Source organism: Carlito syrichta, unplaced genomic scaffold (assembly GCF_000164805.1).
Source record: "Carlito syrichta isolate Samal-C Ts95f unplaced genomic scaffold, Tarsius_syrichta-2.0.1 Scaffold314785, whole genome shotgun sequence".
In the NCBI taxonomy this organism is placed as follows: domain Eukaryota; kingdom Metazoa; phylum Chordata; class Mammalia; order Primates; family Tarsiidae; genus Carlito; species Carlito syrichta.
In genome coordinates this window covers 178186-195690 of record NW_007258881.1, presented here as the reverse complement: position 1 = coordinate 195690, position 17505 = coordinate 178186, and the positions used below count along the sequence as shown (strand labels likewise).

Here is a 17505-nt window from a genome sequence, read left to right as displayed (position 1 = left end):
TCCCAAAGTGCTGGGACCGCAGGCATGAGCCACCAAGTGCAGCCTACATATCTTAATCACTGGGGTTTCTTGGAGCCACCTTAAATTTGAATCCTAGGTGAGTGCATCATAGCCTCACCCTAGTCCAGGCCCTGAGAGAGGAAGTCAAAAGGCATAGTTAGAGGAACAAGAGCAAACCAGCCTTCCCCAGAATTTTGGCAAAAAACAGACCAATTAATTAAGGAAAGTAGATATAAGGTATCTAAGTTAATGAACACACGATAAGTGTGTTTTCTCTATAATTTATGGAGAAAACCCACAACTAGAAACGTGGGTGGTACAACAAAGTTTTTCAGGCAGAACACTTCCTTTTACTGATTTCACCTGGTAGAATTGGGAGTTTGTTCTTATACACAAGTTTAGTGCCACGTTCTCCCATCTGCAATGGACAGACAAGTGGTATACGCTGATTTAAAGTTATCCAGAGATTCAGGCCTTGAAAGTTCATCACCTCCATCTCATCCTCAGGGTAAGTGACTTTAATTTTCCTTTTGGCATTTGTGACTTACATGTTCCTCTTTCACTTACGGCTTTAGGTTACTGCTTTGAAGATGAGCAGCAGCTTTATACCAGTGTTTAATAGGTAGAGTCTAGTTTGCCTGTAGATAATCACAACTTTGGAAAAAATTAGAAACCTCATAAATTTATTTCTTATTAAGACAGCATAAAAGTAAACATCACCTCTCCTACTGAACTTAGTAAGACACTGAAATACAATATTTTATATATATGAACTAAGGAATATTTTAAAAGACACATCGCAAACTTGCTGTAATAGCAGCCTGCCTTATTCTAAATCCCTTTGCAAAACATCAATCTCTGATTAAGTACCAGTGCTTTTGTTTCCATAACATTCCTTTCACAACACAAAGTGCAGGCTTAATGTGAGCTCTCCATTAATCCACTCTCCAAAGGTATGGGGAAATTTTCTGAGAGAAAATAATTTTCAGGATAAAGGACTTGGATATCATTACAACTTGATAGTTTTTAATTTGAAAGTATCACAACTTAGAAGAAGGTAAGCCACAAGGCACTGGAACATATAAGCAATGGATCTATTTGACATTTGTTGAAATTGGCACTTTTCTGTGTGCTAATTTGTGTGCAGAAAATAAGTATAAATTTAGTATGATGCAGTATTATCTTCTAAAATCTAACTGAATTTACTGACGTTGATAATATAACAATTGTTTTCCAGTCTGATATTTCATTCCACGTGTGCCGAGTATGTGAACTGTACCTGTTTTTTTGGACTGTTTGTTATAAGTTTACAACTATTAAATTATCAAAGTATTAAGTCAAGTATAAAGTCTTAATTAAGGGCATCAAATATTTTTCTCTCTAGTCTTCATATAAGGGTAAGAGGAAATTTAAGAATTTTGATAACTACAGGGAGGATCTAGTTGTGCTAGTTATTTTTTTAATAGAAAATAACAAATTTTTCTTTTTCTCTATTCAGATCTAGCAAAAGTAGGGGGAGAAACAATGCTGAAAGCAAGTGTCAGAAAATGAATACAGAGTAAGATAGTGAGACCTTTTCCAGATGCAACTATGACCCCAATTCAAATGGGTCCAAAAATTTGTCTACTAGGATTGTAATTATTGCCCTACAAAATATCATCCTGAAAGTAAATCTTAAAGAAAAAATAACAATAGATTAAAGTCAGAGCAAAATGTGTGACTACAAAACACTGATCTGGTATTACAGTGATTATAAGCCACTACTGGACTCTGGCTAAACGGCTCAGGCCACTGTGACTGTGTAGCACAGTGATTGTATTTAAGGCAGTCAGCAAAATTAGAAAGAGAGATGTGAGTGAGTGATAACCTATTTTTTTATGATCAAATGGCCAAATTTTGTCCTGCTATAAAAGTAAAGTATTTGCAAGATGAATCTAGAGTTTGCTCATTTATTTAAAAATAAGCACGTACTATGTGTCTGGTATGCTAAGAATACTGCAGTGAATAAAGTAAAAATCTTTTTCTTCACAGAGTTTATATTATCATAAAGGCACACAATCAATAAAATAAACAAATGACTAAGTATGTATGAAATATAGAGTGGTATCTGTGCTACTGAAAAAAAAATTAATGGAATTAGGGATTTAGCTTTTGGAGAGGATGCCATATCAAACAGAATTAATCATGGAAGGTACTCTGAGAAGATGACAACTGAATGTCAAAGAAGTGAGAGACAGCCAGGCTCAGTGGCTCAGCCTGTAATCCCGTGGTTTGGGAGGCTGAGGTGAGTGGATTGCCTGAGCCCGCGGGTTCAAGACCCGCCTGGGCAACTTGGCGAGACCTCATCTCTACAATAAGTCAAAAATCAGCCAGGCGTGGTAGCGCGCGCCTGTAGTTCCAGCTACTCGGAAGGCTGAGGCGGAAGGATCGCCGGAGCCCAGCAGGTCGAGGCTGCGGTGGCCAGGAGCAGCCACTGCACTCCAGTCTGGCGACGGAGTGAGACTCCAACTCTAAAAAAAATATATAAGTGAGAGACAAAGGCATAGTCTCTGAGAGAAGAACCTTCTAGGAAGTAGGACCAACAAGTGCAAAAACCTTGAGAACATACAGGTCATGCTGTGGGAGTATGCATGCAGAGTGTATGTACAAAGATTAGATGGAGAAGGCAAAGAACAGGGTCCAAGTTGAATAGGGATGTCTGAGCTATTTTGTAGACTCAGAGCTGCTTGATTAAAAACCACTGAAGATGTTAGAACAATGAAGTGATATGACTTAACATGTTATTTTTACCCAAGCAAGGAACAGCCCTTAGTAGGTGTTTTCCAGGTAACTAAAGTTCAGTAATCTATTGTAACTCTGTTAACTCTAATCTCATGCCATGCAACAGAAAGAGTACAGGAGAGCATTCCTCCCAGGCATGTGGACGCTCCACTCAAATTCTTAGGTTTTAGCATGCATGAATAATAGCTTTTAAAAGTCATCAAATTGCCTTTTACTTATAGCCAAAAAAACTTTCATAACAACAAAAACCATTGTTTATTGAGTAGTTACCACATACCAGACACTATGCCTAGCATTTAAAAAAAATTGTTTCATATAATTCTCTACAAAATCTTGGAATGTTGATATTATTCCACATCTTACAGATGGGGAGATTTATGGTTTTTGAAGGTTGGACATATTGCCCAAATAACATATTCAAATTCAGATCTATCTGCTAGATTTTAAGACTCTGTTCTTTTTTTTAAGGTAAGAAAATCTATATTTAAAAGAAAAATTTTAAGCATAAATTAATATCCTGGATACATAAAAGCAGTATGGTTTAATCAATAACATTAAGAGATACCAAAAACTTCAACTCATATTCACAGACACAAGTTGAAATCTGTTCAGAGATCTGTTTTCTTCTGTCTCCACAACCCCCCATTAACTGTCATGGTTTCTAAGCATGCATTCTAAGGATGTCATGGTCTTTAGGCATGCATTCAAAGGATCAAGCAGACCACCATCAAGACCACAAGCCTGCCATTTCACAGTGTTTTGTTCTTAGGCGAAGACTCTGTTCTTAATCAATGTTAGGCTTTACTAATAGAAATTACTGAACTGATTTTAATAATAAATTACTTGAGTAATTAAAACAGTGCATAAATGGAACTTTCTCTACTTTGCAACAAACTTGAAATTTTAAAAAAGGAAAGTGTGAGGAAGAGAAAAGACAAAAAGGTGAAACAATGTACATATGTAAAACTGGAAGGAAAAACATCTTAGTGATGTCTTGGGCTCACTGACTGGGTTTAACCAATCTTCAGTAACTCTAGCTCTCATTAGAAGCTCTAGTCCAGCATTACCAAAGCTGATTTCCTCATATTCAGATATATATACCTGGGGCTCTGGGGTCGTCTCTGGATATCTACTCCTCCCTTTGCTTCCACTGATACAACATATCCTAACTAGTACCAGATGATAACACACATAGCACTACCTTGATTCTAATGTATTTCTGTTTCCTTCCATAATCTTTGATCACATACAATCTCCTTAGGATAGTTTAGAGAGATTCCTTATATGAATGTCAGCATCTTTACATGAGAATCAATTAGGTGTGCAAACTGGGTTGCAAAACTTAATCTTCAGGGGTAATATACAAAATGTAAAAAGTAGAAACAGCTCTATAGGGCATTCTGGAACATATCCTAAGAATAAAAGACAATACGTAGCCTATCTGATTCTAACATGTTTGACATGTAACTCAAAACAAGTTTCCATCTACACTGAGAAATATTAGAAAAAAACAGAAAAAGGAATATACTGGGTGTGCCAAAAATGTACACACATTTTAAGAGATATTAAGAGATGTTCGCAGTAATCAGAAGCGTCTGGACTCTGCTGATAACCACTTTGAGTACCTCTTGTAATTGCAGAAGTAAAATGTGACTTGTATTCATCTTACTGATTATTACAATTTTAATTTTTTTTTCTTTCTTAAAATGTGTATGCATTTTTGGTACCCTCTGTATAATGTAAATAAACCAAAAACAGTAGCTGCAGGTAAATCAGAAAAGTTTTACTAATAAAAACTCTTGGCTCGAGTAATATAATTTAGAAAATACTTTACAATTATAACATATCTAGCATGTTACAAGCTAAATAGGAGCAAAATGAGTCTTGTAATTAAATCAGAGCTATAGGAACTATGTAAGCACAATTTTGAACAGTGAAACTGAGGCATATACTACCAGAATCATTCCTTGACAGAGCTGATTTAATTTTGGAAGCTATAGCCTAGCTTTTTTTCAAAATATTATTTAAAAACAAGTTTATTACTTCTACACTGTTGGTGGGAGTGCAAACTAGTGCAACCCCTGTGGAAAGCAGTGTGGCAATTCCTAAAAGCTCTAAATATCAACCTCCCATATGACCCCACAATCCCCCTACTGGGAATATATCCTGAAGAACTCAAATCACCCAAAAAAAAAAAGATACCTGCATACGTATGTTTATCACAGCGTTGTTCACAATAGCAAGAACCTGGAAACAACCATGCTGCCCATCAAAAGAGGACTGGATTTAAAAAATGTGGTACATATACACGATGGAATACTACGCAGCCATAAAAAGAACAAAATCATGAATTTTGCAGCAACCTGGATGGAACTATAGTCTATAATACTGAGTGACTTCTCACAGAAACAAAGATCCGAGTATCACATGTTCTCACTCATATGATGGACCTTGAACATCCAATGTAATACTATAAGAAAATGACTGACGGTACTGGGAAACTATGGGGGGAGGGAGATGGGATTAACAGTAGCAAATATCTGTCTGGGGACGGGGAAACACCTCTTATCAACAGGGTGCCTGAATGAAACGTAATTGTATACCTAACCCTTAACTGTACCCCACAACATCATAATAAAAAATATTGATAAAAAAATTTATTTTTATTATTTTTCCCTATAAAATTCATGTATTAAAGATGACTAAAATGAAAATAAATTGATAAAGTTGTGATTCATTTATGGTAACATTTTTATTAATTAACACTACCAAATCTTCTGGTGAACTTAAGATAGATATACATTATATAATAATTGTTATGATTATAGAGAAAAGCAAAGATACCTGACATTTTGTTTAGACTATGCAATATTGTAGACAAAAGACCATGTTATATTACATTAGTTGTAATACTAAAAAAATATGCAATCTCACAAAACATTCTTTCTTGAATGCCATACATTTCATCCAAGTTGAAGATAATTGTTCTAAACAACAATAAAGCAGAGTATTCCATGTTCAAAAACAGAATTTTTTGCCTATCACAAGCACCTAACATGGTGCTTGGCACAAAAGAGAGTCTCAAAATAGATCATGAACAAGTCTATCTTCTTAGAAAAAATGCTTTGACTTACTTCCTACATCAGGACATGAACTTCATTTTTGTAGGGCACGTGGCAATTTTCAAAACATCTCCCCATCTATCTCATTTGATTTTCATACCAGTCTTTTATACACAAGATATGCACAAGTAGTCCCAATTTATCACTGAGCAAACTCTTAGAGAATACATCTTGTGGAACTCTACTTTGAGGATGGTTGATAGAGGTTCTTTCTTGCCCTCAGCCCCCAAGCTGAATCTAGTTGTTCATATGTTATCAAAACCACATTTGCCTTTTGTACCAGATATATTCAACTGAGTTAACCAAGTACATATATTTAACTTCTCAGATGCCTGTCAGGGTCCACCTTGGCATCAATTTGCTCTGAAACTTGTCTGTGCTGGGATTATTCTTCTTGTCTTGACTGTGATTGGATTGAGTGTTTTAGGTAAGTAAGGCACGATCATGTTTCAGAATATTTACTCTACTTCCATCATAAGTATCAGAGCATCTTAACATAATTTGGTGACGCCAAACTTAGTGAAAGACCAATGAAATGAAAAGTTAGAAAACAATGCTCCTAATATTCAGTCATATTCACTGTAAAGACTTCAGCCTTTAACATTTTCTTAATTGCTCTGAGAGTTATCATTAGGTATTACACATGCTTTCCAAGAAAGAAGGAGAAGGAAAAGTAAAAATTTCAATTATTTACTTTAAGTGCCTACTAAATTCCAGGTTGAAGTAGACAATCTCTCACTTGAAATAGGAATAATTATACTCATTTTGAAGATGAGAAAGTTCAGCAGAGAGTATAAGCAATTTAAAAGTTTAGATTGACTTAGATCCTTAGATTGACTTATATAGTAATTAACAGGTAAGCTACTCTCTATGTGAGTCCACTTGAAATGTTTTTTTCTTGTTTGTTCATGTATGCAGTCTTGAAACTAGACCCTTTGTTACCAGTGCTAATGCCTTTATCATCTGTCCATAATCAAGCTTGTTGAGATAACACAGTTTCCCAAAGTGATAAATATAACACATCCAATTCCACCACACATTTCAGTATTTAATCCTTTTAATGATTTTTTTCTTATTTACTAGTGATATCCTTAATGCAAAAATTATCAATTGAAAAAAGTGCTCAGAGTGTTCAACAGAACAGGAGCGAAACAACAGGTAATTTTGTGACTTGAATTTTCTAAGAATTAACAGTTAATGTTTGATACACACCATGTATGACCTTAGTTAAGACAACAATCCATATTTTAAAATATTGTTATAACCCTGTTGTTTTGTGTTTGAGAGAACTGAGGCATAGAAACATTAAGTAACTTGCTAAGGGTGACACAAATGGTAAGTGATGATACCAGGAATTGTACTTGGGTCATCTGACTTCAGAGTCTGTGATGTTAACCACCAGGGCATGCTGTCTTATGAAGCCTCTGCTAGGATATTCAATTATTAATAGCAAAATATCAAGTTAAAAAGTAAAATACGCCTTTAAGTAAAATATTTGATTATTTTAATGAACAGCTAAGTTTAGTCTGAAGATAATATACATCAAAACATAGAATGAATTCTTTACTATTTATCATATTTTTTCAACATGTAGCAATCTTAATCTTGAGTGTATGTTAATAAAAATGTGTGTTAATAGGGCAACCACTATTAAGTGACTGTAACCAGAATGTGATCTGTGAGCTCATTCTCACAGAACAGAAATTTTAAGAAACCTGAAAAACTCTTCTGAAAAATGCACTCAATAGATTGCATGAAATAGGCAAATATATCATTTAGCAATTAGAAATTTTCTTGTAATTTATTCTCCATGGCATTTCTCATTAATTTAGTGAAATGAATTGCTATTTGCTTCGCATTTTGAATGTTACTTAATGCCAGCACTTTTTAGATGAGTTTGAGATTGTTGTCTATGTAATGGAATAAGCACTGGTGGTGAATTTAAGGAAACTGAGAAATAGTCTTGACTCTACCACATCTAGTTGGATGAACTTGAACAAGTTATTCTGTCTCTCAGCATCTTAAAATGTAGGATGTAGCTGTTTAAATTATTTTAATAGTATTTTCCTATTTAAATATGCTATGACTCCAATTATGCTCAATATAACTGGTCACTAATTCTCAATTCTTGATACCAGAATGAACAGTAGGACTGAAAAACCTCAAAATTATAATACATATATTGTTCTCACAGAAATAATGAAAGGCTTCTGAGCATTTATACTGTCTTGAGTGCATGTGATTGGTGTGATGTGGTAAGGACAGTTTAGAAATATAGTACTTATTTATTCCTTCTTTCTGTTTCTTAGAGAGATCAAATCAGTTAAAGTGTCCAAAACAATGGCACCAACTCCAAGAGAAATGTTTGTTTTTTTCATTCACTTCATCCTCTTGGAAAAATAGTCTAACTGACTGTTCCACAAAAGAATCCAGTCTGCTGCTTATTCAAGACCAGGAAGAATTGGTAAATCATTACATAAAATACCTTAACAAAATTTAGCACTTTCTTTAACCCATATCAAGATCTCTGGGCATTAGCCCAAAGGTTTTATACACTGGAAATGACTTTGACTTCAAGAAACTCACAGTTTGAGAAACTAAACAAAGATATATTAGAAAATAATTGTATTTAAGGTAATAAATACAACAGTAGAAATAAAAATATGTAGAAATATAAAAAATAATTAACACTGATGAGGAGTTGGAGAAGATGTCAGAGAGGGAGTAATGCTTATATTAGGCTTTAGGAGACAAATAGAAGGTACAAACCATGGATAAACTGATTCAATATTCAGTAATTTCTTCTGTTCCATGTATAGACACTCATACAGAATCAGATAAACAAAGAATTTCTGTTTTGGATTGGATTGAATTTTGCATTATCAGAGAAAAACTGGAAGTGGATAAATGGCTCCTTTTTAAATTCTAATATGTGAGTATTAAATGAGACTTATATTGTAAAGTAGTAAAGTTGTTGGATGTTGAGTTTTATAATTTTAATTTGTTTTAGAAATTCAAGAGGCTTAGAATAGGCTGAGAAGATGGATGATTCTGAAATTGGTTAAAAAGTTTCATATATAAAAAGACATCAGACCTTTATAAGAATATATATTGTCTGCAATGGAGTTTTAAGGAACAAAGACCAGACTAACTCATTTTGAAGGGGCACATTAAGTTAAAAATAATGTCTAACTGGAAGCTATTGGCACACAGAATTTTTTAAGAAGTGTTTTTCAAACTACGGGAAAACATACCTTAGTGGATCATGAGACCAATTTAGTGAGTCACAGTCAACATTGAAAGAATAATTATAAAAGGAGAAAAAGTAAATATCAGAGTGTGGAACCCAAATACTTATGAGGAACTACCCACACTATTACAAATATTGTGGTGTATTTTAACCAGTGGTGTGAAAAAGACAGATTTTTTTTAAGGTGTGTATGTATAAGCCACAAAACAGTCATGTGCTGTTTTTTTCTTTGTTGTTTCATTATTGTTTCTTGTGTAAGATGATCAAATAACCATCAATGGAATAAGAGGGCTGATGCTATACATTTAAACTTCATATTATAGCAGAACTCAATAGCTGTAATTGTATAACAAGGGCAGGGTATTTTTTTCTCCTGATAAACAAAAGTGTGTAGATATTCAACTGAGTTTCTATAAAGATCTTTCAAAGAATTTTTCAAAACAGATTATATTGAGAATTATATTTAATGAGTCTGTGAATTACTTAATCACTTTTGCATAATTTTCAACAAAATATCTTTTTTATTCTTATAAAAAGGGTTGAAATTTAAAACACAAGGGCATGTTCAAGTCTATCTAAAATATGGTGATAATTTATTAGATATGGAAAGTATTAAACACTGAAAGAAATGTTGGCTTATTTGCCAAATTTTGACATCATTTGAGCCACATTTTAAAATGTGAGACTTTAAAATGAAGATTATTTAAAAATAAATGTTCTAAACTAGAATAAACTTGGGAAAAGGCAAATATGCCCATTCTGTTTAATAACATCCCTCCTCATTTTTTATAATGCTTTCTGGGGATTGTTTTCTATTTTATTTACAAATAAATGAAAGTATGTTTGCTATTATCTGATTTTTATTTTTTTCTACATAGTAAGTGTTAGTTTTGATTTAGTAAATATACTTATGTGTGTGTGTTTCTTATTTGGACCATAACATAAAATTTTTATTCCGTTGTGGTTCACAGTAAAGATAAAATTAAAAACATTAACATATGAACAGAAATATATGTGAAGTAGTTGGATGAGACTCAGTCACACCTCCCATTTTATTCTGAGAAGTAAAACACTGCTTTGATTAAGATGGTAGTGATCAGGTAAACCTGAAAGGTATCATGTTATAGTGGAAAGAACATCTGTTAGACTCTGCTTTCATTTGAACTCTCTGAACCCTGGTTTTCAGGCAAGAAAAAAAAAGTGAGGAAGAAGAATAATCTTTTTTCACAGGATTGTTTTGGAGATTAAACAGCATAATGTTAGAGAACTAGCCAGATATCTCATCAAGGAATATCTGGAAGACCACTGAGGGACCTTTGGAAAGGGAGACATTGATGTAGCCAGATTAACATTACAAAATTATCCTGAAAATTGAAGAAGGAATTAGAAGAGTAGAAGAGGTAGGCTATAGGAAACTCTTGCAATAGTCCAATTAAAAGAAGTTCATGGTTTGACAAGAATGTAGGGCAGTGGAAAAAGTCAGACATGCAGCTCAAACCCAAAGGCTGCATGAAAAATTAGAACAAAGGAACAAAGAAAAGCAGCCATGATGGAGTCCTGCCCACTTCCACCAGCTCAGCTTATCCTTGCAATCCAACCCTAATATTGCCTAGCCCATTGTATGAATTTTGTTCCCCACATACACCTGCAGTGAGTCACAGGATTTATGATTGTCTGAAACTATTATTATATTGACAGAGACACCTACTGTCCTCTGCTTGGAGTGAGAATAAAAGGAACCTCTGGTTACATAACCCATGAACTGAGCTTCTTTTCCTCACTGCTTCTAAATTTTATAGACCCTGCATATCCACCATGCCTCTAAGTATTTATCACATTTACTGAGTACATACTTTGTTTAAGTGTTGTCTCATTTCATATGTATCACTTCAATGCCTTCCCAAGATGTGGCTGTAATCTACATATTTTTTAAATGGAGGCTCAGTGAAGATAAGAAACTTTTCATATGATCTGTTAGTAGTAGAATAAGAAGATTTAATCCCGTTTCCAAAGCTTCTCTTTAAAAAAAAAATTATCATTATGAATTTCTTGTTCGAAGGATTTATTTCCAATGAAGATGAATTTGAACTTGAAAGTTCCAGAGATCTAAATAAGCTTTCTCTTAAAAGTTTATACTGTTATATTTGTGACTGTGTGATTACTATGCTTAATAATCAGCATTTCACTATTTTATGAAAATCCTAGAAAATAGTGACTATATGAGCATAATTCTGAGAAAACCCTAAACACTGAAAGAAACTTTTCTTTTGCTCCCCAGATTAAAAATTAAAGGTAAAGTTGAAGAAAACTATTGTGTTTACATTTCACAAAAATATATTTATTCTGAGAAATGTGATTCAGAAATTGGATGGATCTGCCAAAAAGAACAAAAGCCTGTCAGAAATAAAGTGTGTCCTGACTCCTAACGATGAATCCCATCTCAATTTCTTCACTTCGCATTACAGATCTCTATACTTTTAACTGCATGAGCTATTGATGCCATATAATGTGCATTTAGTGGCACAAAATGAATAAATGCAGAAAATTCTGCAACTGTTATGAACCTCACAAAAGTTCATGTCCATTGTGTTTATTTTATAAATGAGAAAATAGAGACGTAGAGAAAACATGTATCATTTAAGAGACAGTGACTTCTCTAATGAAGAAGTGAAGGACTTACCAACCCCAAATATGCCAGATTGGTATATTGATTATTTCGAGTGGAAAACATTGGAGAAATTGTCGTTTCAGAAAAGATGAGCTGACCCTTCTCTTCCTGTATGCAGCAAGCTGGAGAGGTACTCTCACCAAACTAAGGCAAGAAAATAGCCCTTATCTAAAGAGACTTGGAATTGGAGGCTGCAATGGACCTGAATAAATATACTTAATGAAGTAATTCTTATATTTCGCCCTCTCTTATATCTCCTAGTGAGTCCCCTAGAATATGTTTACTGCCCTAGCCAGCTTTTCTTTGTCCTGTCATTTCATTTCAAATTTACTGTTCTTTGTCTAAAAACTATGAAAGCATCTTGCTTTGGTCACTTCCTCAGACTTCATACTTATGAAGATCCCCATGTACATGTAAAACCAATGCCGTTGTATACTTTTATCTCATTAATATTCCTGGTGCCAATTTGGTTTCCATATCCAGCTGAAGAGCCCACTAGAGCAAAAAGGGGGGTGGAGGTGATCTCTGACTCCCCTACAACAGAAAGAAGCCCAGACTTGCCAAGGGGAATTGGATTCTAATCCTGGTTTGTATGTGTGGCCTTCACTTGTCTCCTCCATGTCATGGCTTGTCTCTAGATAAATTGTAGTAAATGATTTATAAAGTCCTGTGCCTCTATCATTTTTTGTACCACCATACACCAGAATTGTGACAGAGCACTAAATAAAGCCCATTCCCTTAACTTTCACATCTGAGACCTCCAGTTAACGGAGTTTGGGAAGGGACCTTAACTCTTCCAGTCATCCCATAGTTCTTTGCATTTTAATTTTCTCATGACACCCCCCCCATTTCCTTCTTCCTGTGTCTCATGCATAAACTGTAGGAACTATGTAGTTAATCCTTCATTATTCTAATGGAAAATATGTGATATCTTTTTAACTCTGCTGTGGGGAAAACTAAAAAAAAAACCAGAAGTGTTTATTATGATACATACATCTCTCAAAAGTCCTCTTTTCTAAAAATACACCAGATTTTCCATGGAAATCAAATACATGAAAATAGTGAATTACCTAATAAAGAGACTTATAATACAATTTTAGAAAAATAAACATCTGTTTACTCTAATAATTCAATATCAAATTGGATTCTATAAATTCAAGTGCATATGATAGCAATCAACATTTCAATTCCTGTATTCCATGAATGAATATTTACAATACCCGTTAATTACTTTTGAACAGATCAAAAATCAGAGTATAATTTGTTTTATGCCAATTACTTAGAAAATCCATTACTTAGGAAAACCTTTTAGATAAATTCATTATTACAAAATAATATATAATTAAAGGGAGATGCTGAAGTGCTTGACACTTTTAGGGAAAGACGTGTAATGACACTAGACGAACAGAAATCTGATGACAATATCCCCATGATGGCCAATGTACATTCCCACCTTTCTGGATCAATCACAGCAGTCTTCTAAGTTATTCAAATCAACCACTGGGGAGAGGAGAACATGTTCAGTAAATGGTGCTAGGAAAACTGGTTGACCACACACAGAAGATTAAAACAAGACCCCACTGACCACCATACACAAAAATCAACTCTAAATGGATAAAAGATCTAAATGCAAAAGATCAAACTATAAGAACCTTAGAAAATGCAGGAGACCTCCTTACGAAATTGGAACTGGCAACCAATTTGTGATCAAAACCTCAAGTGCCCAGGCCATAAGAGATAAGACAGACAAGTGGGATCTCATCAAACTGGCAAGCTTTTGCAAAGTCAAAGAAACCATCGAGAGAGTGGGGAGACAGCCCACAGACTAAGAAAAAACATTTTTCAACTGTATATCTGACAAAGACCTAACATCTAGGATCTACAAGGAACTCAAATGTGCCAAAAAAAAAAAAAAAAAAAGCCCATTGCAAAGTGGGCAAAAGATATGAATGGACACTTTTCAAAAGAAGATATATGAGTAGCCAACAGATACATGAAAAAATGCTCAGCCTCACTAGTCATCAAAAAAATGCAAATTAAAACCACACTGAGATACCACCTAACTCCAATCAGGATGGCCAACATCAATAACTCAAAAAGCAACAGAGGCCAGAGAGGATGTGGTGTAAAGGGAACACTTCTACACTTTTGGTGGGAGTGTAAACTAGTACAACCTCTGTGGAAAACAGTGTGGCAATTTCTAAAAGATCTAAAAATCGACCTTCCATATGCCCCCACAATCCCCCTGCTGGGAATATACCCAAGGGAACTCAAATCACTCTATGAAAAAGATACCTATACACGCATATTTATTGCAGCATTATTCACAGTAGCAAAAATATGGAACCAACAGTGCTGCCCATTGAAAGAGGACGGGATTTTTTAAAATGTGGTACATCTCTGGTTAGAAAGATGCCAAGGTATTTCATTTTTTTGTGTGGCTATTGTGAATGGGATTGTGCTTTTTATGAAACTACAAAACACTGCCCAAAGAAATCAAAGATGAACAAACAAGTGGAAAAATATCCCATGCTCGTGGATTGAAAGAATCAACATTGTGAAGATGTCCATCTTACCTAAGGCAATCTACAGATTTAATGCAATACCCATCAAATTACCAGCAACATTCTTCTCAGATCTAGAAAAAACAATACAGGAATTCATATGGAAACACAAACGACCAAGAATAGCCAGAACAATCCTCAACAACAACAACAAAAAAAACAAAGCAAGAGGTATCACACTACCAGACTTTAAACTTAGTTATAAAGCTACAATAATCAAAACAGCCTAGTATTGGTACAAGAACAGACGTACAGACTAATGGAATAGAATTGAGATTCCAGAAGCAAAACTTCAATTTCTCAACCAACTCATCTTCAACAAATCCTCCACCACTCACCACTGGGGAGAGGAGAACCTATTCAGTACATGGTGCTGGGAAAACTGGCTGACCACATGCAGAAGACTCAAACAAGACCCCTATCTATCCCCATACACAAAAATTAACTCCAAATGGATCAGAGACCTAAATGTAAAACCTCAAACCATAAGAACCTTAGAAAATGCGGGACACACCCTTATGGAAATTGGAACTGGCATTCAATTCCTAAACAAAACCCCAAACCCACAGGCCATAAGAGATAAGATAGACAAGTGGGACCTCATTAAACTGAGAAGCTTCTGCAAAGCCAAAGAAACCTCCAAGAGAGCAGGGAGACAGCCCACAGACTGGAAAAAAGTATTTGCCAACTCCATGTCTGATAAAGGCCTAACATCAAGGATCTATAAGGAACTCAAACGTGCTGAAAAGAAAAAAACAAACAACCCCATTATAAGGTGGGCAAAAGCTATGAACGGACACTTCTCAAAAGAAGACATACGAGCAACCAACAGATACATGAAGAAAAGTTCAACCTCACTCACTAGTCATCAAGGAGATGCAAATTAAAACTACACTAAGATACCACCTAACTCCAGTCAGAATGACCATTATCAATAACTCAAAAAATAACAGATGCTGGAGAGGATGTGGTGAAAAGGGAACACTTCTACACTGTTGGTGGGAGTGTAAACTAGCACAGCCTCTGTGGAAATCAGTGGGATGGTTCCTAAAAGTTCTAAATATCGACCTCCCATATGACCCCATAATCCCCCTGCTGGGAATATACCCTGAAGAACTCAAATCACTCTATAAAAAAAATACCTGCACACGTATTTTATCGCAGTATTGTTCACAATAGCAAGATCATGGAACTAACCATGCTATCCATCAAAAGAGGAATGAATTTTTAAAATGTGGTACATAGACACAATGGAATATTATGCAGTCATAAAAAAGAACAAAATCATGAATTTTGCAGCAACCTGGATGGAATTAGAGTTTAAAATACTGAGTGATCTCTCACAGAGACAAAGATCTGAGCATCACATGTTCTCACTCATAAGTGGGCCTTGAACAACTACCGTAATACCATAAGAAAAGGATTGACAGTGGCAGGAAACTATGGGGGGGACAGGAAGGGGAAGGGAGGTGGGATTAACAGTAGTCAATATCTGTCTGGGGAAAGGGGGGCACACCTCATCAACAAGGGTACCTGCAAAATGAATATCAGTATACCTAACCCTTAACCGTATCCCACAACTTTAAAATAAAAAATATATTTTAAAAATGTGGTACATATATACACTATGGAATATTATGTAATCTTAAAGAAGGACAAAATTAGGAACTTTGCAGCAACGTGGATGAACTTAGGGATTATAATACTGAGTGATCTATCACAGAAACAAAGAGCCAAGCATCATATGTTCTCACTCATAAGCAGACCTTGAACAGCTATTGTAATACTATAAGAAAGGGATTGGCAATAGTGGGAAACTGCTAGGGGAGGGTGGGGGCAGGATTGGCAGTAGTGAGAAACTGCATGGGAAGGGGGACATGACTCGTCAACAAGGGTACCTGCATAATGAACATTTGCATGCCTAACCCTGAATTGTACTTCACATATTTTTTTTAAAATACTTTCAAGCCAAATCCAACAGTATATGACAAATATAATACACCATAATCAAATGACACATCTAAGAAGCAAAGTTGGTTCAAAATACATAAACAAGTAAACATACTTCATCACATCAACAAAATGAAAGAGAAAAACCATATGATCATCTCAATAGATCACGAAAAAGCATTTGATAAAATTCGACATCCTGCATGTTAAAAACTGTCAACACACTAGGCGTAGAAGGAACATACCTCAACATATTAATGGCCATATATGACAAACTCATAGTTAATATCATACTAAATTAGGAAAAGCTGAAACTCTTTTCTCTAAGAACTGAACAAGACAAGGATGCCCACTTTTACCACTCCAATTCAACATAATAATAGAAGTACTAGCCAGAACAATCAGACAAGAGAAAGAAATAAAGGACATCCAAATTGGAAGTACAATTGTCCTACTTTGCATACACTTATATTAAGAAAAACCTAAAGACTCAAAGAATTCTTAGATGTGATAAGTAAATTCAATAAATTTGCAGAATAAAAGATCAACATACAAAAATCACTAGCATTTCTATACACCAATTATGAACTGACAGAGAAAGAAATCAAAAAGTTAATCTCATTTACAATAGCTTAAAAAAAAACCCTAGTAAGAAATTTAGCAAAAGAAGTAAAATACCTCTACAAGAGAACTACAAAACACTGGTGAAAGAAATTAATAAGGACACAAACTAGTGGAAGGTCATCTCATGCTTATGGAGCTGAAGAATTAATATCATTAAAATGACTATATTACCCAAAGTAATCTACAAATTCAATGCAATCCCTATCACTTTACTAATGTCATTTTTCACATAAATAGAAAAAAATTCTAAAATTCATATGGAACTGAAAAAGAGCCAAATAGCAAAACACATTAAAAAGGACAAAGCTGGAGGTATAATAATACCTGACTTCAAAGTACATTACAAGGCTATTATAACCCAGACAGTATAGTATTAGTATAAAAATAGACACATAGACCAAAGGAACAGAATACAGAACTCAGAGATAAATTCACATCTTAACAGCAAATTCATTTTTTTACAAAAGTAACAAGAACACACATTGGGGAACAAACACCCTCTTCACTAAATGGTGCTGGGGAAACTGTATATCTATTTGCAGAGGA

General features: G+C 34.7%; 1 protein-coding gene across 1 annotated transcript; it reads left to right on the top strand.

The window, feature by feature from the left end:
- Positions 1 to 423: 423 nt before the first annotated feature.
- Positions 424 to 11579, top strand: KLRB1 (killer cell lectin like receptor B1). The gene is made up of 6 exons (XM_008071897.1): positions 424 to 508; positions 6232 to 6330; positions 6987 to 7061; positions 8213 to 8367; positions 8723 to 8835; positions 11432 to 11579. The coding sequence occupies exons 1-6, from the start codon at positions 424 to 426 to the stop codon at positions 11577 to 11579; spliced, it is 675 nt and encodes a 224-aa protein (XP_008070088.1).
- Positions 11580 to 17505: the final 5926 nt, after the last annotated feature.

Excerpts from the sequence above, each read along its gene's own strand:
- KLRB1 (XM_008071897.1), top strand. The coding sequence starts at position 424 with ATGGACAGACAAGTGGTATACGCTGATTTAAAGTTATCCAGAGATTCA. Across the intron at positions 509-6,231 it reads ACCTCCATCTCATCCTCAGG|ATGCCTGTCAGGGTCCACCT; the intron begins GTAAGTGACTTT and ends TTAACTTCTCAG. Across the intron at positions 7,062-8,212 it reads GAACAGGAGCGAAACAACAG|AGAGATCAAATCAGTTAAAG; the intron begins GTAATTTTGTGA and ends TCTGTTTCTTAG.